Source organism: Bufo bufo, chromosome 1 (genome assembly GCF_905171765.1).
Source record: "Bufo bufo chromosome 1, aBufBuf1.1, whole genome shotgun sequence".
Classification (NCBI taxonomy): Eukaryota; Metazoa; Chordata; class Amphibia; order Anura; family Bufonidae; genus Bufo; species Bufo bufo.
In genome coordinates this window covers 767,485,531-767,508,272 of record NC_053389.1, presented here as the reverse complement: position 1 = coordinate 767,508,272, position 22,742 = coordinate 767,485,531, and the positions used below count along the sequence as shown (strand labels likewise).

At 45.3% G+C, this 22,742-nt stretch overlaps 1 protein-coding gene across 1 annotated transcript; it reads left to right on the top strand.

The window, feature by feature from the left end:
• Positions 1-386: 386 nt before the first annotated feature.
• Positions 387-22,534, top strand: ASH2L (ASH2 like, histone lysine methyltransferase complex subunit). Its single transcript, XM_040414748.1, is given in 16 exon segments — positions 387-474; positions 2,474-2,568; positions 2,759-2,810; positions 2,813-2,857; positions 3,297-3,350; positions 3,353-3,393; positions 3,917-3,983; positions 4,821-4,922; positions 5,947-6,165; positions 6,294-6,461; positions 8,057-8,250; positions 8,340-8,432; positions 13,725-13,823; positions 13,925-13,979; positions 19,517-19,521; positions 22,427-22,534. Coding segments are annotated over 16 exon segments (1,470 nt in total). The 5' UTR covers positions 387-401.
• Positions 22,535-22,742: the final 208 nt, after the last annotated feature.

The following is a 22,742-nucleotide window of genomic DNA, read 5'->3' as shown; positions in this document are numbered from 1 at the left end:
GTGAAGTACTGAGTATCGAGGGTCCCAAAAACTGGTGGCTAGTGTCTGCGACCACCTTTCGCATAATGCAGGAGCTGGTGGGGATCCTCTAGGGAAGGCGACCACGTTATAGCACCTCGATAAGACCATGTTCACATCCGCCTCTTCTAGGACTCCACAGCAGAAGGTGAAGTCATGACAACCAAGCAGGCTCGGTGGATGAGGGAAAATGGCCGCCAGCTTGGCGAGATCGAGCTCCAGTGTGCATCTGCTTGAAGTGGTTTGGAGGCGGATATGTTTGGCATAGATACCACGTATGTTACTACCAGCGGGTTATACGAATTCGATGGCCAGGTTATGAGGGGCGTGTGTATTAACGGACCATTGTTTCATTCACGTTTTTTAGGTTATGTCTTCCGTTTATGACCAATTACAGCTTCCATTGTAACGTGTGCCACCACAGCGGGAACACATATTTTCTGAGAAAGCAAGCCAGTAAGTGAGCGCACCCCATCACCGTGGACTGGACAGATGTGCCTCCCCCCCCGGATCCTCAAAAACGGAAGCCGCCCGTGTTGCCTTCCGCAATTTTACGGAACGGGCTCCGGCAATATAAATGCCTATTCTTGTCCGCAATGCGGCGGACAAGAATAGGCATGTTATATTTTTTTAGCGGGGCCGCGGAATGGAGCCACGGATGCAGACAGAACAAGGAGTGCTGTCCGCATCTTTTGCGGCCCCATTGAAATGAATGGGTCCGCATCCGAGCCGCCAAAACGGCAGCTCGGATGCGGACCCAAACAACGGTCGTGTGCATGAGGCCTTAGACAAAAAAAAAGTCTGGGCAATTTGTGGTCCTGAAATGTACCATTTTTTTAAAGGGGTTGTCCAGGGTCTTGATATGGATGTCCTAACCTTAGGATAGACCGTCCATATCAGCTTGGCAGGTGTCAGAGACCATGCACCCCCGACCATCAGCTGTTGCCTTGTAGTGGAAGTCATTGCCGAGACTCCACAGCTCCATCTATCGTGTAGTAGACTGAGCTGGTAACTGCAACGCTGCTCCCATCCTATTCAGTCCATCGCACACCGTATGGAGGTACTCCGGAACAGGCTGATTACTAGGGATGCAGGATGTCGGACCCCCCACCCACTGATCTGATTATTGATGGCCTCTCTTGAGAATAGGCCATCAACCTGTGCAACCCTTTTAAAGGGGTTCTCGGGTATTAATGACATTTTACCAAGTGCTAGCGGCCGCTCCAGTCCTGTATGCTGTCTCCGTCTTCTAGTCCCCGCACCGTAAATGCCCCCACAATGTAAAATCTAGTGGGACATGGGCATGGTCACATGCTCCACTGCAGCCAATGACTGGCTTCACCTGTGATGTGCTGCTTGTGGCCATGTCACTGCTGAAGCCAGTTATTGGCTGCAGCAGTGTATGTGACCACATCTATGCACCTCTGGCTGTAAACAGTGCGGGCAAAAGAATATTGAGACAGAGGGTAACAGGTGAGCATGTCGGGGTAGGCTGCTGACACTTGGTAAAAGCTCATTATTATCGGCGAACTCCTTTAAGTCTTGGTTTAGGGTCTTATGACTGATCCTTTAACAGCTGCTCCAGTTTCCTTTCTCTGGACCTGTTCTGTAAGGGTATATTCACACGCACTGCAATTGAAGATTAGATTGCTGGAGGTCTGACCTCTGTGTCCACCAGTAGCAGGGTTTGGTCTTCAGATTACGGTCATAGATGTGATATTTTCCTTGAAGGCAAACCTGAGGGTAGTTATGCTGCTCACGTACCTTCAATAAAGGCAGATCACACAACTGCTGCGGGGCCCTGGAGGCAGCGGGGGCCAGGCGTGATCTCCTCCTCCTCGTCCATTCCGAGGTGATAAACTTTACTTTCATGCAGCTGCCACTAGGGGGCACTCACTGCAAGACATTATAATTGCTTCCATTGCACTCTCTATAAATTCCTGTGCACAGAGCTCCCCTGGTGGTAACTGCAGGCAGCCAGCTTTGTGATATGTGAAGTTGGAGAATCTATCAATGTATTTCTGGGAGTAAATACATTGAAAAATGTACTGTTCAGTGAGCACCATTTTTGAAAGCACCTGTTCTTACTTTGGGTGAGGCCAACTTTATATTTTATTTTAGTTATATTTTTTTTTATTAAAATGTATTCTGCTTAAAAAAAAAAAAAAAAAGATTGTTCAGAAATCTGCAGCACTGTGCTTTGGATTCTGCATTGCCTAGGGGTGATTGATGAACGGGCACTGGGAAATTGGGGGGGCAGGGGGGGTCCATGCTAAGTTGCTTTGGGGCCCTGTTTACGCCCCTGCTGCCCGCCGTAGTCTTATCTCTGGTCAGCTTTCTTTGCCGGTGCACTGAAGCAACTTACTGGTGCAAGATGTTACATTCAAACACCTGGATGATTAGATTGTCACAAGGAAAATTCCCAATTCGTTTTATTAACAAATTTGTCTTGTAGACCTGAAGGAAATGTGTCTTACCACTTTGGCCAACTTAACGTGGCATTCCCCGAAACCAGGATGAACATCCAAGACTATGTTTTCCAAAGACAAGGTGAGGTTTACACTTCCAATGTGTGCCCCCCTCCTCGTCTGTCTGAAAGGGGCAGATGAAGCACATGCAGGTTTCAGAGGGGGGTGAATGGAGAAGAAAAACATATATAACGAAAAACAGTACTAGATTAATAGAAATAATTGCCAGCTGGTTTGTGGCCGAATTCTTACTTGCTTTTTGTCTCCTGCAGGATATAATACCATTTATTGATAAGTACTGGGAGAGTCTGACTACTCGACAACGGCTGGAAAAATGACCTGGCCCAACAGTATAGTGAAGACTATGGTAAGTGTCATCTTAGCGCGCCTGGGTCTGAAGGCCCCCGATAGTGTATTGTCAGCAGAACCTGCCATTTTTGGCGGGACTGTCCTACCCTCTAATGTGTATGGTGGGCTTCCGGACTCTCCCTCCGACAGATAATGTTGTGGGAGAGTAGGATCGGGCGATTTAATTTATTTTCATCGGCTCCTTTTGGTCTGCCAGGAGATGAGCCGGTAGTTTCTGGCAGTGGCTTTCTCCACTCTCCCCACTGACGACACCTACCGGCTCAGCAACTGAACGTGTATGGGAGTCAGAAGTGATGGCTCGCCCAACAGTTATTGAAGGTGTTATGGGCACCTCACTGGTCACTGACTGCCCCTGTGCAGAAGACGGCTCCCTCTCTCCATGAAGGGCTTATATGATCATTGAATTTTTATTCTGTGATTTATTTTATTTTTAATTTCAAGACTTAAAAGAACGGGATGTGTTTTTAGTTAAAGAGCACACGGACCCAGGCAGCAAGGACCAGAGGAGGATTATCCAAAATTCGGTCTGCTTGACCAGGTGACCAGAGTTTAAAATATGTCATTTTCCCCATCTGATCCCTAAAGTGGTTCTCCTACGAAGACGACGCTTTCACATTGGATGTCCTGATTGGAAGGGTCTATGGCTCAGGACCATCCACCTTGAGCCACTGCCAAGGCACAACCATTATTCTACATCAGGGATCCGCACTTTTGGCCTTCAGCTGTTCTGTAACTACAAACCCCCAGAATCCTCCTCCTTTCACTTCTATGGGAATTCCAATAACAGTCAAGCAAGTGTGCGTGCTGGGAGTTGTAGTTTTACAGCAGCTGGAGTGCCGAAGGATGATGGTCACCATGACGTTTGAATGCGTGCCATGTAGTACTGCGTGGTCGACCTCCCTCTTCTAAGTGAATACCATCTGAAACGTCTGTGGTTTTAGCTGCTGGTGGTCCTGCTTTGAGAACAGATGTTGCTCTGTTTGGACGTCCGATGTATCTAGTACAATAACCTTTCACGTGAGCTCCACCTGATGATCTATTTAATACTCTCGTTATTGTAGGATTTGGGAAATATTGGCCCTGCTTACGATAACCAGAGGCAGAGCAGCGCAGTGTCCAGTGGAGGGGTGTCTAAATGGTGAGAAATCTATTATATTTGTTGTGTTCATAATAGGTTTGAACTCTGCCCAAAACTGAGTTTTCCGGAGTCCTTATCCGTGTTTCAAATGGCCCTTGTACAGTTTGGGAAAAAGTGACCAGGTGGCAGCAGCGTTTCCCGGGTCTTCCGGCTAATCCGAACTCGCAAATCCAGCAATCTATGATGCTGTGAGTTTCGGCCCGGACATGGGTCTGTTGTCCTGTACTGAAGTATTGCTGTAAGCAGAGGACAGCATCATAGATCACTATGATACGGTTGGTTGGCCAGGATATGTGGAAGTCAAATGGGGCGTTTATTCCGTCTGAAACTGGCCTTACTGATTCTTAATTAGCCGGATGCCACTGTGTTGAGAGGCAGCCTGGCCTTCACACCGTCATGTGGGGTCATTTATTAAGACGCCGATCTTTAATAACCTATGCTCTGAAGTTATGAGAGGAGTAGATTTAGATAATTTTCTACGCTAAAACAGGCATAGAAAATGATCAATGAGATAGGCATGCCGGCTCGCCCACTCCACGTCCCCCTTTTTTAGATCTGGCTTGAGCGGGGAAAAAGTCGCAGATTTGGCTGCAAATCTCCCTTGCAACCGAATCTGTGACAGGTTTACGCCAACAAGTGACCTCCGTAGTGTTTGCCTGTAGTCGCCACTAGGGGGAGATCCCTGCATGTAAATTTATCCAGCTCCCGTTGAGTCGACTACTAGCTCTTTTAATTCCTTGTGCAGTTTGCTGTCAGAATGGTCTCACCTCCTATAGACTGCCTTCACAGATTTATTGTAAGAGCCTGAATGAACTAGCATTAACTCTGTTTGAATTTAGGGTCTGCAGCGGCCAGCTCTGCAAAAGGTAGAGGAGCAAAGCGCAAGCAACAAGACGGCAGTTCTTCCAGTGCAGCCAAAAAGACCAGAAGGTATGTTTTGGTCCTGAAACGGTGAATGTCGGCTACAAAAATGTGGGTCAGGTAGCCTGTGAAACGAAAGCTCCAAGATGTTCTCTGACCATGCACCTGTGAGTTGGGCTACATGTACACGACCGTATGTGTTTTGCAGTCCGCAAATTGCAGATCCACCAAAAAAAAACAAGATATCCGTATGCCACCCGTTTTTTTTTTTTTTTTTTTTTTTGGTGGGGGGGGGGGGAACCATTGTAACAATACCTAAAACGGACAAGAATAGGACATTTTATATTTATAGGACATATGGATGTGGATAGCACACGGAGTGCTGTCTGTATTTTTTGTGGGCCCATTCAAATGAATAGGTCTGCATCTATCCGCAAAAAAAACGGAACGGGGACATGGAAACAAAATACGTTACTGTGCATGAGGCCTTAAGCAGAACATTATTTGACCACTAGATGGCGCTTGAATCATAACTAGAACTCTCCATAGTATGTCCCAAATTTACTAATCCCAAAGATGGTGTAAGTTTAGAGCGGCGGTGTATACCTGCACTAGGTTTATCACAGGGCTCCGGCTGGATGATACATGTGGTGCAAGGACAGAGTTTCCTCTGGCTATACCAACTATTGATTACTGATCCGTGGGGGTTAGACATCCAGCACCCCAGGGGATAGGTCATCGGTAAAAATATCTCGGGAAAACCCCTTGAACAATACAGACCTACTAAGCAGTATGGTCTCATTGTTTAATTACTCCCTACTCAATCGCAGCACAGCTGCTTTCCAAGCGCCATATGACTGTGCCGTGTTATTGTACCTGAGACAGATGTAATTTGGGCACATTATGGTGCATCTTGGGCACGCTGCCTTCCCACGTGTCCGGGAAAAAATGAGTGAAAGCCTAGAAGCTAGACTTTTTTTTTTTTTTTCTGTGCAGACCCATTAGTAAATCTGGGCCTGTGTGAACAGTCAGGAGCAGCAGTAATCTTTATACATCTGTATGTTTATCTGAATAATGTGTTGGCCTTTTCAGTGAATCCGCTATTTGCCGCACAGCGCCTGCCTCCTCACGGGTACCCATTAGAGCACCCGTTCAATAAGGATGGATACCGATACATCTTGGCGGAGCCCGACCCACATGCACCCGACCCAGAGAAACTAGAATTGGACTGTTGGGCAGGAAAACCTATTCCAGGAGACCTGTACAGAGCCTGTCTGTATGAGAGGGTGCTGCTCGCTTTGCACGACCGGGGTGAGGAAGTTGTAAAGTTTAAAAAATATATGAAATTTATTATAACTTTTTATGTAAAAGTGCCCCTTTTTATTGACTCGCTGTTCTACTCATGTGAACATCTCGAACATTTTTTTTTCTTTCCCCAGCTCCTCAGTTAAAGATTTCTGATGATCGCCTTACGGTTTTGGGAGAGAAGGGATATTCCATGGTGAGGGCATCCCACGGTGCGAGAAAAGGAGCCTGGTATTTTGAGATATTTATCGATGAAATGCCTCCGGATACAGCTGCCCGACTGGGCTGGTCACAGGCTCTAGGTACGGTTGAGTCTTTTAAAGGGAGGGAGTTGTGATCATCGGGGGAAACGTGTGCCACACTAACCCTAAGTTATTCTCTATATTTGCCGTATGTTCTGGTCCATGATCCAGAAACGGACATTATATTTCTAAAGAACTTGCATCACTACTTAGTTTGGGAAGGGACGTTTCAACCCCCTTAAAGTGGTATTACATACTGCCAGAATGCTTATTTTTGCTCCTTCTTCTTAAAGAGGTTGTTGAGCCCCTTTCTCCTGCCCGATCTCATGATATGTTGCTTTTAGTAAACACTTATGCTCCACCTTGAAATAATAATTCTTTATGTTGTGCTGTTCCTCTGTTATTCCTCCTGGAAATGGATGACTACGTTGACAACTGAGCGTGTCCATTCCTCTTGCCAGTATAAACAGTTTGACACTATTAGAAGTAATTAAACTATATATAGAGACCCCCCCCCCCCCCCTCAATTGAGAAGGGAAATGATAACACCCAGTTGCTGGAAGTCCTAAGAGAAGATACCTTAGAATTGTCAGAATGGTCTCACCTGTCAAGTATTGAATAAAACAGACATGTCAGAAGAACTTGATTTGTCCTTCTCAAAGGGAGTCTGTCAGCAGTTTTGTCAGTGCAAAACTGCTGACAGACATAGACAGGGGCAAGGTTTAGGATGTAATAAATACCTCTGTCTCTGCTTTTAGTCGAGTGTTGTGGGAGCTGCTTCTGCAGGTCCACAGAAGTGCACCATGGCTGGGCCTGCTGACTGCGGTGCTTGAGACCAAGTCTGTGAGCCGTACGCTTCTCCTCTTCTGTGAGTGACTGCTGTGGCGTCCAACCAGGAGACCGATACATCCATCGGCGGAGCAGAAAGGTTGTGGAGCTTCTCATCCACTGAGTCTAGAAGCACTGCAGCCTGGCGTCCCACCGCTGGTGCACTTGCGAGAGGGGCTCCCACAGCATTCAAAGTTAATTTTTACTGCACTCAATTGATTAAAGGGGTCCTGTCACTTCAGCTAGTGTAATTTACCATGTAAAGAAAGTTCATACAAGGCACTTACTAATGTATTGTGATCGGCCATATTGCCTCCTTTGCTGGCTGGATTCATTTTTCCATAACATTAGGCAACCACCGCTGCAGTGCTCGGTACAGAAGCTGTTGCGCATGTGTGTCTATGCACGTTCCCATAGTCCCAGCCACCGTAGAGGCCTGCGCATTTACCTAAAGTGCGCTAGCACACCCACCCATTGCTGGATTGCAGGATGGTCGTAACCCCTGCATATGAACAGTATATAATGTGATGGAAAAATGAATCAAGCCAGCAGAGGAGGCAATATGGACAGTCATAATACATTAGTAAGTGCCTTGTATTAACTTTCTCTGCTGAAGTGCGACAACCCCTTTAAAGGCAGCGGCAATGAAATGTCCTGCCACCACTTATGTCTGGCAGCAGTTTGAACTGACAGAACTGCTGGCAGACTCCATTTTAATGTGGCATCTTCCTCCATTCACCGGGATGGACAAATAAGACTAAAACACAGCTTTGTTAGGAGCATGATATTGGAGGCTAGTGAGACAAAGGTTCTCGTTCTCTTTTTAGGTAATCTCCAGGCTCCGTTGGGTTATGACAAGTTCAGCTATTCCTGGCGCAGCAAGAAAGGAACCAAATTCCATCAGTCAATAGGAAAACACTATTCGGACTCCTATGGACAGGGCGACACCCTTGGGTTTTATATTAAACTCCCAGATGACACTGAGACTGCAGTAGCTCTGCCTGACACCTACAAAGACAAGGTAATGGGAGATGTGTGGCACATTGCCTCGTGACATGGACGTGCAAGTCATTCCTCTCCTAACACCTGCTGGTCTGTCTTCTCTCTTAGGCCTTGATTAAATTCAAGAGTTACCTGTACTTTGAAGAGAAGGACTTTGTAGATAAAGCGGAAAAAAATTTGAAGCAAGCATCGGGCAGCGAGGTTAGTCCTGTTTTCTTGGTCAATATCTATTACAAACTCATAATAGACATTTAACCAATGTTACATAGTTAATGCGGTGAAAAAAGACATAAGTCCATCAAGTTCAACCAAGGGATAGGTGGGGATGCGAATCCCAGAAGGAAGTGAGACTCAGATTTCTACACGTTTTCATATAGCATACTGTAATTTACTTTTAAGAATTCATCTAAACCCTTTGTAAACTGTCCGCTGTTCCGGCTGAGACCACAACCCTGAGGAAGTCTTTTCCACAGATTCACTTTTCTTACCGTTCTTCTTCAGTCAGAGGCAGCGCCCCCTTGTCTTTTGAGGGAATTTTACATGGAACAGCTTTTCACAGTATTTTTTGTATGGTCCTTTTATAAACTTGTACAGGTAATCATGTTCCTCCTTAGACGTCTCTTCTCAAGAAATTCAATTCTTTTCATCTTTCTTCATAACTAAGACCCCCCATGCCCCTTATCAGTTCAGTCACTCTCCTCTGTACTTTTTCCAGCTGCAGTGCATCCTTTCTATGTACTGGTGCCCAGAACTGGACTGCGTATTCCAGATGAGGCCGCACCAATGCTTTGTAAAGTGGTAATATTACATCCCTGCCCCGCGAGTCCATGCCTCGTTTAATGCATGACAATATCTGGTGGCCTTAGGAGCAGCTGATTGACATTGTATGCTGTTATTTAATCTACCATTTAGAACGACACCCAAATCCTTCTCTATAAGTGACTCCCCCACTAAAGGGGTTGTTTCTTTCCTGATGCATTTTTCCTGGAGATGAGCTGATGGCTGGACGCCTTTATGTCCTTTTCCTGAATATTTTGTATGAAATGCATAAAAAAATAAATGTTGTGCCTATAAAGCCTGGCCCATGCAGAGCTGCGATTATAGAACTCCTCCCAAAAATAAAAGTGCAGGATTCATTCACGTCACTTGCCTGTATCTACGTGCAATCTCACAGTTCACCACTGCGCCACAATGTTATTTACTATTGGCCGGGATGGGGGGGGGGGGGGGCGCACTGCGCCACCAATGATTAATACTGGGGGGCTTGGGGGGGGCGCCACAATGAAGATAAGTCTCTCAATCATTCATATACAGGAGGCGGGAGCTGGCTGCAGAATGACATAGCCGGCTCCCGACCTCTATGAGCGGTAGCTGCGATCCGCGGCACCTGAGGAGTTAACTACCGCAGATCGCAGCTATCGTCATAGAGGTCGGGAGCCGGCTATGTGATTCTGCAGCCAGCTCCCGCCTCCTGTATATGAATGAATGAAAGGCTTATCTTCATTGGTGCGCAGCGGCCACAGCCCCGCACCCCTCCTCCTATGTTCTCTCCTCTCATTGGCGGAGCGGCAGCAGCTGCTCAGGGGGAGGAGACACTGCTTCCTTCTCCCCTGTGCTGCGGAGGGAAACAGAGAGCGCTGAGGCAGCGCGTTCTGTGTTCCCAATACGTTATCGGTTTATCGGCAAAATAGATGCCGATACCGATAACGTTCCAAAATCCTCAATATCGGCCAAACCGATAATCGGTCGATCCCTACTCAATACCCCATAATGAGAAAGTGAGACAGAATTTTAGAAGTAAGTACATAAGACATACAGTTGAAAACCAGAAGATTTTCATACACTATATAAAAAGGACACATAGTATGTTTTTTCTCAATATCTGACATGAAATCAGAATAACCTTTCCTGTTTTTGGTCAATTAGGATTACTATAATTATTATTATTTGCCAAATGCCAGAATAATGAGAGAGAATGTTTTAAGGCATTTTTATTACTTTCTGTAAAGTCAAAAGTTTACATACATTTCATTAATATTTGATATCATTCTCCTAAACTGTATGACTTGGGTGAAGCGTTTTGGATATCCTTCCACAAGCTTCTCACAATAGTTGTTCGTAATTTTGGCCCATTCCTCCTGACAAGACTGGTGTAACTGAGCCATGTTTGTTGGTCGCCTTGCTCGCACCTGCCTTTTCAGCTTTGCCCGTACATTTTCAATAGGAATGAGATCAGGGCTTTGTGATGGCCGCTCCAAAACATTGACTTTGTTATCCATAAGCCACTTTGTAACCAGTTTGGCTGTATGCTTCCGGTCATTGACCCATTTGGAAGACCCATTTCCGCCCAAGCTTTAACTTCCTGGCTGATGTCTTGAGATGTTGCTTCAGTATTTCACATAATCTTCTTTCCTCGTGATGCCATCTATTTTGTGAAGTGCACCAGTCCATCCTGCAGCCAAAACCACCCCACAACATGATGCTGCCACCCCCATGTTTCACAGTTGGGATGGTGTTCTTAGGCTTCCAAGCTTCTCCCTTTTTCCTCCAAACGTAATGATGGTCATTTCTGGCCAAAAGTTCAATTTTAGTTTCGTCGGACCACAGGACAGGTCTCCAAAAATGTAGGTCTTTGTTCCTGTGTGCATTTACAACATTAATTTGGCTTTTTTATGTTTCTTTTGGAGTAATGGCTTCTTCCTGGCCTTTCAGCCCATGTTGATACAGTACTAGTTTCACTGTGGATATTGACACAATCTTACAGCTTCCGCCATCTTCTTTACAAGGTCCTTTTGCTTTTGTTCTTGGGTTGATATGCACATGTCGGACCAAAGCACGTTCATCTCTGGGACACAGAACCCAGTCTCCTTCCTGAGCGGTATTATGATGGGCCGGACGTTCCCATCTTGTTTGTACTTGCATATAATTTTTTGTACAGATGCACGAGGCATCTTCAGGTATCTTGAAATTGCACCCAAGGTTGAGCCAGACTTGTGCAAGTCTACAATTCTCTTCCTGATATCTTGGCTGATTTCTTTACACTTTCCCCTTGATGCTACACAAGAAGCAGTGTGTGTTTCAGGTCTGCATTTAAATACATCCACAGGTATGTCTATAATCGCCAACTTAACAGAAGCTTCCAAACGCTGGCATCATTCATATGGGCAGTCCAGAACTGTTTAAAGGCATAGTAATCTTAGGGTACATTCACACTAGTGTTAAACTTTTCCGGTATTGAGTTACGTCCTAGGGGCTCAATACCGGGAAAAAACGGATCAGTTTGGTCCTAATGCATTCTGAATGGAAAGCAATCCGTTTCAGGATGTGTTCCGTTCTTTTATGGTATTTGGCCGGAGAAAATACCTGCAGCCATGCGGTAGTATTTTCTCCGTCCAAAATTCCGAAACACTTTCTGGAATGCCGAATCCGGCATTTATTTCTATTGAATGTATTCAATGCCAGATCCGGCATTAAAATTACTGCATTGACGGATCTGGTCTCCGGTATATGTTAAAAAAATAAGTCAGTTTTTCACGGATGACACCAGGAGAGATGGATCCGGTATTTCAATGCATTTGTCAGACGGATCCGTATACAAATGACATCCGTTTGCATACGGATTTCCGGATCCGGCAGGCAGTGCCGGCTGCCTGAATCCAACAATGCTAGTGTGAAAGGGGCCTTAGTGTATGTAACTTGACAAGCAGAAAGTACTAAAACATTCTCTCACATATTCTGGCATTTGGCATATAATAATAATTAAGATAATCCTAATGACCAAAAACAGGAAAGGTTTATTCTGACTTCATGTCAGATATTAAGAAAAACATACATATGTGTCTTTTTATATAGTGTATGTAAACTTCTGGCTTCGACTAAGTATTCAGACCCTTTGCTACGACACTTGGCTCTGGGGTCTCCCACTTCTCTTTGAAATGTTTCTACACATTGATTGGAGCCCACACCTCTGGTAAATGCAGTTGATTGGACATGATTTGTAAATGACACGGCCCTGTTTTTATAAAGTCTCACAGATGACCATGCATATCAGAGCAAAAAACCAAGCCTAAGGAGGAAAGAGCTGCCTGTAGAGCTCAGAGACAGGATTGTGTAGGAGGCACAGATCTGGAGAAGGGGTCAAAGAATTTCTGCTGCAAGAGCACAGTGGCATCCATAACTTAAATGGAAGAAGTTTGGAACAACCGGTCTTCCTAGAGCTGGAGCCCCCAACCCAACTAAGTAATCGGGCAAGAAGGGCCTTGGTAAGAACTCAATGGTGGTTCTGGCTGAGCTGCAAAGATCCTGTGTTGCAGATGGAGAACCGTCCAGAAGGTCAACCTCACTGCAGTACTCCTCCAATCTGAGCTTTATGGCAGACGTGGACAGAAAGAAGCCTCTCACTCCGCCGCCTGGAGCTTGCAAATAAGGCACCTAAAGGACTCTCAGACTTTGAGAAACAAAATTCTCTTGTCTGATGAAATCAAATCAAACTTTTTGGCTGAATGGAGCAAAGGACACAGATATTCTGAATGAGGTTTCACCTTCCAACAAGAAATGACCCTAAGCACACCACTGGGACAAGTTCTGTGAATGACCTTGAGTGGCCCAGCCAGAGCCCTGACTTGAACCCAATCAGACCTCTCTGGAGAGACCTGGGAATGGCTGTCCACCGTCCCATCCAACCGACAGAGCTTAAGTGGATCTGCAGAGAAGAATGTCAGAAAATCCCCAAATCCAGAAACCTTGTGGCTCATCCCAAAGAAGACTGGAGGCTTGTAATCACTGCCCAAGGGGCTTCAACTAAGTCCTGAGTAAAGGGTCTGAATACTTTTGTCAGTGCAAGATTTTAGGTTTTCCCTTTCTATAAATTTCAAAGATTTCTAACATTCTGTTTTCATTTTCTCATTTTATTTGTAGATTGATGGCTGAAAATGTGATATTATGTTAGCACAAGGCCGCAGCATAAAAAAAAAAAGAGTTGAAAGGTCTGAAGACTTTCTGAATGCACAGTGCGTCCTTGGCAGTTTCAGGGTTATAGGAACACCAAACATAGATAATGTGCACAAATAACAAAAAAAAAAAATCTCTGCTCACTTCCTCCCTTCATTTCTTTCTCCTATTGTATTTAAAACTGAAGTATCCTTTATATCTGCCAGGAGAACAGCCACGTCTCCCCTCCTCCTCCTCACTGTCCCGTACCTGGCTGTAAGACAATGGCTGCAGCAGGAGCCTCTCCTCTCTGTTTCGTGTGCTGACGCACAAAAATTTTAAGCTGTTCCGTTGCCCAGCTAAAAACGTGAAGACCTCAGCTGGAGATGAACCCCTGCCTTTCGTTGCAGGGTTTCTGCCTTACTGTTTCTGTCAGGATCATGCAGTCTGACAATGGGGAAGATTTAAACCCCTCTTTTTATATATTTTTTGGTTTAGTGTTGCTGTACTATGACACTGATGTGATTCATTTTTTTTTTTTTTTCTGCTGTTTTTCCAATGTAGATCATATTTTACAAGAATGGGGTCAGTCAAGGAGTGGCCTATAAGGATGTTTTTGAAGGTGTATATTTCCCAGCTATATCCCTCTACAAAGGCTGCACAGTGAGTGTCTGGTGTATTCAGCTTTGTGTAGAGTTTTAGGAAAGCAAAATAATAGAAAAAAATATTTGTAACTGTTGTGTACCCTTTTTTTTATTTTATAGGTTTCAATCAATTTTGGACCTCATTTCAAGTATCCACCAAAGAATTTGTCTTTTTGTCCCAGTAAGAGTTTATTTTGTAAAATATTTACCTGTCGGGCGTTTTTTTTTTGTGCAGTTTTAGCTGCTTTGTGTACATTTTTATATAAGGCAGCCACTGCATCATTGCGTGTGCCTGCAGGCAAGCAGCTGCCTCCCAGGACAAGCCAGGACCACAGTGCAGAGCGCTCCAGATTTCCTGCCTTGGGGTGCTTTCACACTTTTTTTTAAGGTGTTTTTTTGGCTTGTAAACGAGCGTCAAGTTTTTTGGGAGGGTATTTTTATATATATATATATATATATATATATATATATATATATATATAAAAATTGTCACAAAAAAATAATAATAATGCATTCATAGCATGCTGTGATTTGAAAAAAATAAGAATAATAATGCCAAGGGAGCAAAAAAAAGCTGTGTTTGTAGGGTGTTTTGATCATCATTTATTTATTTATTTATTTTTATTGTTTACATTTTTAAACTCTTTATTTTTTTTTTACTCCAAAAAGCACAGCATTGTGAAACCAACCTAACCCTGCTTATTTGTATAGAGGGATCAGGGGAGAGAGCTGTCAGCTGCCATCTTCAGGACCAGATGTGTTGGCTACAGCAAGATCTGGGCTGTCTATGCAGCAGTAACGCTGCAGCCTTTGAAGGCTATGTACACCTTCATAGGTGTGTTTGTTTTTTCTTGTGTTTTTTTTAATAATTGCATGTTACTCATTTTTGCCTAAAAATATTTTTTTTTCAATTAGTCTTTATTAAAAATATTGAGCCTTTCTGTCACAAAGGTTTAAAGGCTATGTGCACCTTTTGGGGACAATTTTTTATTTTTATTTTTGATTGCTTTGTACTTTATTTTGAGCTAGAAATATTTTTTCTCGCTCATATCATGGGGGACACAGGACCGTGGGTATAGCTTGCTGCTGCCACTAGGAGGCGACACTAGACTGAAAACAGATGGTGAGATTGCGGATTCAGATACGGAGATGGACCTGGAGCAGTCCTTCCCAGATTGCGTTATGGTAGATAGTCTGATTTCAGCTATCCGGGATACTTTCCAAGTTCAGGAGGAACTCCCCTCCACCAGCCACCAGGGAGTGTCGTTTTTGCGTACAAAGCAGACCCCTAAGTCCTTCCCTGTACACGATGACTTTTCCGTTGTTGTCGCAAAGGCTTGGGACCAGCCAGGTTTGCGCTTCATTGTCCCAAAGCGGTTAGACTTGCTCTACCCTTTTTCCAACTGATTGTGTGGAAAAATGGGCCTCACCTCCGAAGGTAGACCCACTGGTCGCTCGCCTCGCAAAGAACACGACTATTCCGGTGGCGGATGGTTCCTCTCTCCAGGACCCAGTAGATCGGCGCATTGACTCGCTATCGAAGTCTGTCTTTGCAGCCAGTGGTTCAGCCTTACGGCCCGATCTTTGCATCGTCATAGGTAGCCAAGGCGGTTTCGGAGTGGGCCCTCCGTTTGAACCAAGACCTTGCGACCAATCTTCCTCTGCGGAACTCCAGTCCTTGGCGGTACAAATTTCTCAGGCAGGAAAGTACCTCTGCGAAGCGGCTCTGGACGCGGGGACGATGGTCGCCGTTCCTCGGCTCTCGCAGTATGTATCCGCCGAGAACTGTGGCTTAAAGTCTGGTCGGCGATTTATCCTCCAAATGTTCTCTTTCAAGACTTCCCTTTGCTGGGGTCTCGACTCTTTGGTACCCGGCTAGATGATATTATTTCGGAAGCAACAGGGGGAAAAAGCACCCGTTTACCGCAACCCAAGGCAAACATTCCTTTCGTCTTAGGGTCACATCTTCCCGTTATCAGTCCTTTCGTAGGTTTGCGGGCACTCGCCCGGCGGCCCCACCTGCATCTAGGCCACCTAATCAGGACCAGCGAAAAGGCCCATCCTTCAAACCTCAGCCAGCATGGCATCCACGAGCGCAACAGCCTCGTTCCGCTCCTGGGAGACGGCCCTCAGCATGGAGGTGCGGCCCCACCCTTACAGGTGGGGGGTCGTCTCCTTCTTTTCAGGAAATGTGGCAAACTCATATATCGGACGCTTGGGCACCAGAGGTAGTGACATCAGGATACAAGATAGAATTCAAATCTATCCCACCCAACCGTTTTTTCCTCTCCCAGCCGTCCAAGGATCCAGGTCGGGTGGCTGCTTTCTCCCAAGCAGTTCAGTCCCTTCTCATACGGGGCGTGATAATTCCGGTCCCCTTACACGAAGGATTTACGGGTTTCTATTCAAACCTTTTCGTAGTACCCAAAAGGAAGGTGATGTTCGCCCAGTGCTGGACCTCAAGATAGTGAATCGCTTCCTCCGCATTCAACGGTTCAAGATGGAGTCACTCCGCTCTGTGATTGCCTCTTTGGTACAGGGGAACTCATGGCATCGATAGGACATTCCAAGACTCCTACTTGCACGTTCCCATCGCACCCGCTCATCAACGTTTTCTTCGTTTTGCCATTCATTTATGTCACTACCAGTTCGTCGCCCTGCCATTCGGCCTAGCGATGGCTCTGAGAGTGTTCACAAAGGTGCTTGCCCCCTCCTGGGTCTCCTGCGCTCCAGGGGCATCACTCTCCTCCCGTATCTAGACGATATCTTGATCAAAGCATCTACGGTCTCCCAATGCGAGGAGAGTCTTCAGATCACTTTGAGCACCCTGTCCCGCTTCGGGTGGATAGTCAATCGGCGGAAATCCTGCCTTATCTCCCACCACACAAATCAGGTTTCTGGGCATGATACTAGACTCAGGGTGCAGCCGTGGTACGCCTGCCATTGGACAAGAGCGTGGACATTCAGAGATCTATACGCATATTACTCCAACGCCGCAATAAGTCTATCCACAATGAGGCCATTCCCTTCGCTCAATTTCATACGAGGTGTTTTCAACGAGCCATTTTGTCATCTTGGGACAAATCCCCGGATTCTCTGGATCGCCGGATCCGGCTGTCCCTCCAAACACGTACGGCCCTCGGTTGGTGGACAGAGTCTGCGCATCTGTTGGCGGGGAAATCCTTCTTCCAGTGATATGGACGATCATTACAACAGACGCCAGCCTTCGAGGTTGGGGTGGATTTCTCGCCACACGGACGGTCCAGGGTGTTTGGTCTCCATCGGAGTCCAAACTTCCCATCAACATACTGGAACTCCGGGCCATTTATCTCTCCCTTGTCCATTGGACTCCACTTCTGCAGGGTTGTCCGATCAGGGTGCAGTCGGACAATGCCACAGCTGTGGCCCACATCAACCACCAAGGAGGGGACTCACAGCCTTCCGGTGATGCAGGAGTCTGCGAAGATTTTGCAGTGGGCAGAGTCCCATGTTCCGATGATTTCGGCAGTCTTCATCCCGGGAGTGGACAAATATACGGCAGACTTTCTCAGCCGGACAACAGTGGACCCCAGGGGAGTGGTCCCTCCATCCGGAGGTGTTCGAGGCCATCTGTCTCAGGTGGGGACGTCCGGAAATGGACTTGATGGCGTCCAGGTTCAATCACAAGCTCCCCGTGCTTCCTCTCTCACGCAAGGAATCCAGCAGCACACGGCGTGGACACTCTCGTGGCGCCTTTGCGTTTCTTTACGTGTTACCACTTCTACCTCGGATCCAACGCAGAACCAGGAAGGAAGGCATCAAGACGATCCTGATCGCCCCAGATTGGCCTCGACGAGCTTGGTACTCAGAACTCATTCTTCTGCTAGGAGATGCTACGTGGCCTCTGCCAATCAGAACCGATCTACTCTCCCAGGGCCCAGTCTTCCATCAGAGTTTAGATACACTACGTTTAACGGCGTGGCTGTTGATACCTTTCTGTTGAAACGCAGAGGTTTTTCTGATGCGGTCATTCGAACCATGATTAGGGCCAGGAAACCTTCCTCTTCTAGGATTTACTATCAGACCTGGAAATCCTTCTTGCGTTTCTGCGAAGGAACGAGCTCTTCCTCCCAGGCGTTTTTCCCTTCCGACGGTTCTAGCATTCCTTCAGTCAGGATTGGACCTGGGCATGGCTCTCAGTTCCCTCAAAGGGCAGGTCTCGGCCCTGTCCATTTTTTTCCAACGTACTCTAGCCGTCCTAGGTCCAGTCAAGACTTTCTTGCAAGGAGTAGCTCATACCGTTCCGCCATATCGGCCACCATTACATTCTTGGGACCTGAACCTGGTTCTCGGTGCACTCCAGACAGCGCCGTTCGAACCTCTGAGTGAAGTTTCCGTCCGTCTACTTTCCTGGAAGGTGGCCTTTTTAGTGGCCATTAACTCTATTCGACGGGTTTCGGAACTGGCAGCTCTCTCCTACAAGGAACCCTTTTTGGTGTTTCACCAAGATAAGGTGGTTCTTCGTCCAGTACCATGTTTTTTACCAAAGGTTGTTTCTGCCTTTCACGTGAATGAGGACATTGTTTTGCCCTCAGCCTTCTCATCCGCGGGAGGTCTCCCTCCATCGTCTGGATGTAGTACGGGCCTTGAAGATCTATCTATCGGTGGTGGCCCCCTTTAGACACACTGACGCTCTGTTTGTTATCTCGGAAGGCCCTCGTAAAGGTTTGGCGGCTTCAAAGGTGACTATTGCTCGGTGGATTCGCTCGGCCATTGCCGAGGCCTATCGTTCCAGGGACAAGGTTCCTCCACCCGGGATCACGGCTCACTCTACCAGAGTGGTCGGGGCTTCTTGGGCACACCTCCACCACGCTTCTGCGTCTCAGTTGTGCAAAGCAGCAACTTGTCCTCTCTACAAACCTTTTTACTAAATTTTACCGGGTGCATTCATTGGTCTCGGCAGATGCTTCTCTCGGCCGCAGGGTTCTGCAGGCCGCAGTTCAGTGACTTCCATAGAGAGTTGGTTTGGGAGAATTTTGTTTCCCTCCCCGGGGACTGCTTTAGGACGTCACACGGTCCTGTGTCCCCCAATGATATGAGCGAGAAAATTTTGATTTTTGTGAACTCGCCTGTAAAATCTCTTTCTCGCTTGATTTATTGGGGGACACAGCACCCACCCACATATTGTTGTGAGGCAAGTGGGGTTCCTGTTTTGTTTGTTGGGACCTTATGTTTGGTTCGGTCTCATGACAGTGTACAGTTTTCTGTTTAATTTTTACTTTCATTTGGTCTCTCCTACTGCTGGAGCACAAACTGAAATGCTCTTTCCAGGCTGGAGGGGGTATAGCCTGCAGGGGAGGAGCTAACAGTTTTCAGCCTAGTGTCTCCTCCTAGTGGCAGCAGCAAGCTATACCCACGGTCCTGTGTCCCCCAATGAATCAAGCGAGAAAGAGATTTTACAGGTGAGTTCACAAAAATCTCATTTTTTCAATCAGTGTTTATTAACAATATGGAATCCTTTTTTCTGTACAGAGCTTGAGATGCTCTTCTAGCTGCCTGTGGATTTTTATTTTTTTTGTCTTTTCCGTCATCTGTGGAGCAGGTGGACTCTCACATTATAAACTCTTATTAAAGCTCAATCCTACTCTTACTGATCAGAATGTGGCTTAAGGGTTTATGACCTCTTAGTAGCTTAGAGATGAGGTTTATTAGATGACCGGCACAAAGTGAAAGTACCAGTCACACAGCTAGAAAAACAGTTAACCCTTTGTGACAGAATGGCTCAATATTTTTAACCACTTCCCGACCACCCATTGACTATAAACGTCCTTGGGCGGTCGGTTTCTCTCTGAATGGACGTTCTGGAGCATCCATTCAGAGATGGCAGCTGCACGCTAATCGTGCAGCTGCCGAGCGGGGGGCCCGCTGTCAGTGACAGCAGGGCACCCCAGAGAGAAGGCAGGGACTGTTCCTGGGTATCCCTGCCTTCTAGACCGCTGTATACACAGCACTCAACGAGCGCTGTGTATACAGATCAGGAAGCGCTATACCGCTTCCTGTCCCGGCCCGGTGGTCATGTGATGGCCGGGTGAGTGCAGGAGCTGTCGGGTCTTCCATAGACCTCAATCAGCCCTGCACTAAGGCTGTACAGTACACACCGCCTCTTCCTGCCAAAAATGATCCCCCATTCAAGACCATAGCCAGAAAAATAAAAAATATATGGCTCTAAGAAAATGGCAACACAAAAAACATGATTTTTTTTTTTTTTCTTCTAAAAATATGTTTATTGTATAAAATGTAAAAAATAACAAAAAAAACAAGATATTTGGTATCGTTGCGTCCGTAATGACTGGATCTATAAAAATATCACATGATCTACCCCATCAAATGAACAGTGTAAAAAAAAAAAGATATAGAAAAATGACACCAAACAGCTTTTTTTTTATGACTTCACCTCCCAAAAATGACATAAAAAGCAACCAGAAAGCCAAATGTACCCAAAATGGTGCCAATAAAAACTACAGCTTGTCTCGCACATAATACCGTAATCCCTCACGCAACTCATTCAACAAAAAAAAAAAAAAAGTTATTGCTCTTAAAAACCCTGACAGAAAATTCCATGTTAGAAAATCCAGATGCCGCCCTGGCGTATCCCCAAATAACAGTTTACGACCACAGTTGGGTGTTACTGTATTCAGGAGAAAGTGGGTAGCAAATTGTGGAGGGATACTCTCCTGTTATCTTTTGTGAAAAGAAAGTTTGGGCCTAAAGCACCATTTTATTGTAAAAAATAAATCATTTTTCATTTTCACACGCAAGTATTTAAAATTCTATGAAACAGCTGTTGAGTTAAGTGCTCGCTACACCCCTTAAAAATTCCTTGTGTGGTGCAGTTTACAAAATGTGGTCACTTTTTTTTTTTTTACTGTGGAAGAACCCCAGGGTCTCTTCAAATGCAACATACCGTAGTGCAAAATCTGCCCTCCTAAAGCCATATGGCGCTCCTTGTCTTCTGTGCCCTGTCGTGTGCCAAAACAGTGGTATGCAACCACATATGGGGCGTTTCTACAAACTGCAGAATCAAGGAAATAAATATTGAGCTTTGTTTTGTTGTTTACCCTTGTTTTAAAATGGAAAAATCTGCAAAAAAAATGACGTTTTGAAATTTCACCTCTATTTTGCTTTAATTCCTGTGGAATACCTAAAGGGTTAACAACATTTCTAAAACCAGTTGTGAATAGTTTGAGGGGTGTCCTTTCTAAAATAGGGTCATTCATGGGTTGGTTCTATTATGTAAGCCCCACAAAGTGACTTGAGAACTGAACTGGTTCTTAAAAATAGCTTCTAAAATTCTAAACCTTCTAGCGTCCTAAAAAAATAAAATTTCATTACTAAAATGATGCCAACATAAAGTAGACATATTGGGAATGTTAATTAATTAAATAAATATTTTATGAGGCATCGCTATCTGTCTTGAAAGCAGAGAGATTCAAATTTAGAAAACGGTGAGATTTTGTTCACATTTTCGTTAAGTTTTTATTTTTTTTATTTTTATAAATAAAGGTAAAACATATTGACTCAAATTTACCATTAACATGAAGTACAATCTCAGAATGGCTTGGATAAGTAAAAGCATTCCAAAGTTATTACCACATAAAGTGACACATGTCAGATTTTCAAAATTAGGCCTGGTCAGGAAGGGTGTAATAAAGGCCAATTAAAAATATGATTTTTAGCCAAATATGAGTGAAATGCAATTGTAAACAAAAATTGCCTCCAATGGTGTACATAGCCTTTAACTGTTTTTCTAGCTGCGTGAATTCACTTTCACTTTGTGCCGGTCATCTAATTAACCTCTATCTCTAAATTGCTAAGAGGTCAAACACTTATTTAAGCCAGATTCTTATTAGGCCTCATGCACACGAATGTATTTTCATTCCGTGTCTGTCCGTTTTTTTTTTGTTTTGTTTTTTTGCGGACCGTATATAGAACCATTCATTTCAATGGGTCCACCCAAAAAAAAGGAAGGTACTCCATGTGCATTCCGTTTCTGTATGTCCGTTCCGCAAAAAAATAGAACATGTCCTATTTATTGTCAGCATTACGGACCAGGATAGGACTGTTCTATTAGGGGCCAGTTGTTCCGCAAAATACGGAATGCGCACTGATGTCATCCGTATTTTTGCGGACCGCAAATGCATACAGTTGTGTGCATGAGACCTTAGTAAGATAAGAACTGAGCTGTAATGAGTGTTTTTGGAGGTCAAAGAGCAGAGATATGGAACCGTCAGCTCCTGGTCTGACGGAAAAGACAGAAAACCCAAAGAGTGCTACTAGAGCATGTCAGATCTGTACAGAAAAAAAAGGACGCCATATTTTTAATAAAGACCAGTTTAAAAAAGATTTTTAGCTCAAAAGGAGTACAATGCAATAATAAAAAAAACCTGCCCCCAAAAGGTGTACATGGCCTTTAAGGGAAGGAGTGCTGTAACTGTATACGGCAGCTCTGCAGTCTGGCTAGCTGCTGCCTATTTAGGTTACGTGGTCAGGAAGGGGTTAAAGAAATTACAACATTTTCATTCTTGGTTGTCCTGGCTTCAGTTGGCTGCCTTGCAGTGAACATTTGTCATTAAATCCCTGCAGATGAGCGATATGGCCTGGAAGGCGGTTGTCGAGCACACCACGGCAGACGTCCTTTACCACGTAGAAACCGAAGTCGATGGCCGAAAGAGCCCTCCGTGGGAACCTTAACGCCGGCATTTTTATCCTTCATTCTCTCCTCCCCTAGACATTATTTAGTGCATAATGGAAATAAACATTCTGTATGAATACCTCACCATTTTCAAGATCTCTGCTTGCTGTAATTCAACAGGAACCTTCATTGCCTATTTGTAGTGGATAACAGTCTTCCCTGTGGTGGAGGCACAAGTGCTCGGCTTGTCACAGCCCGGTTATTGGG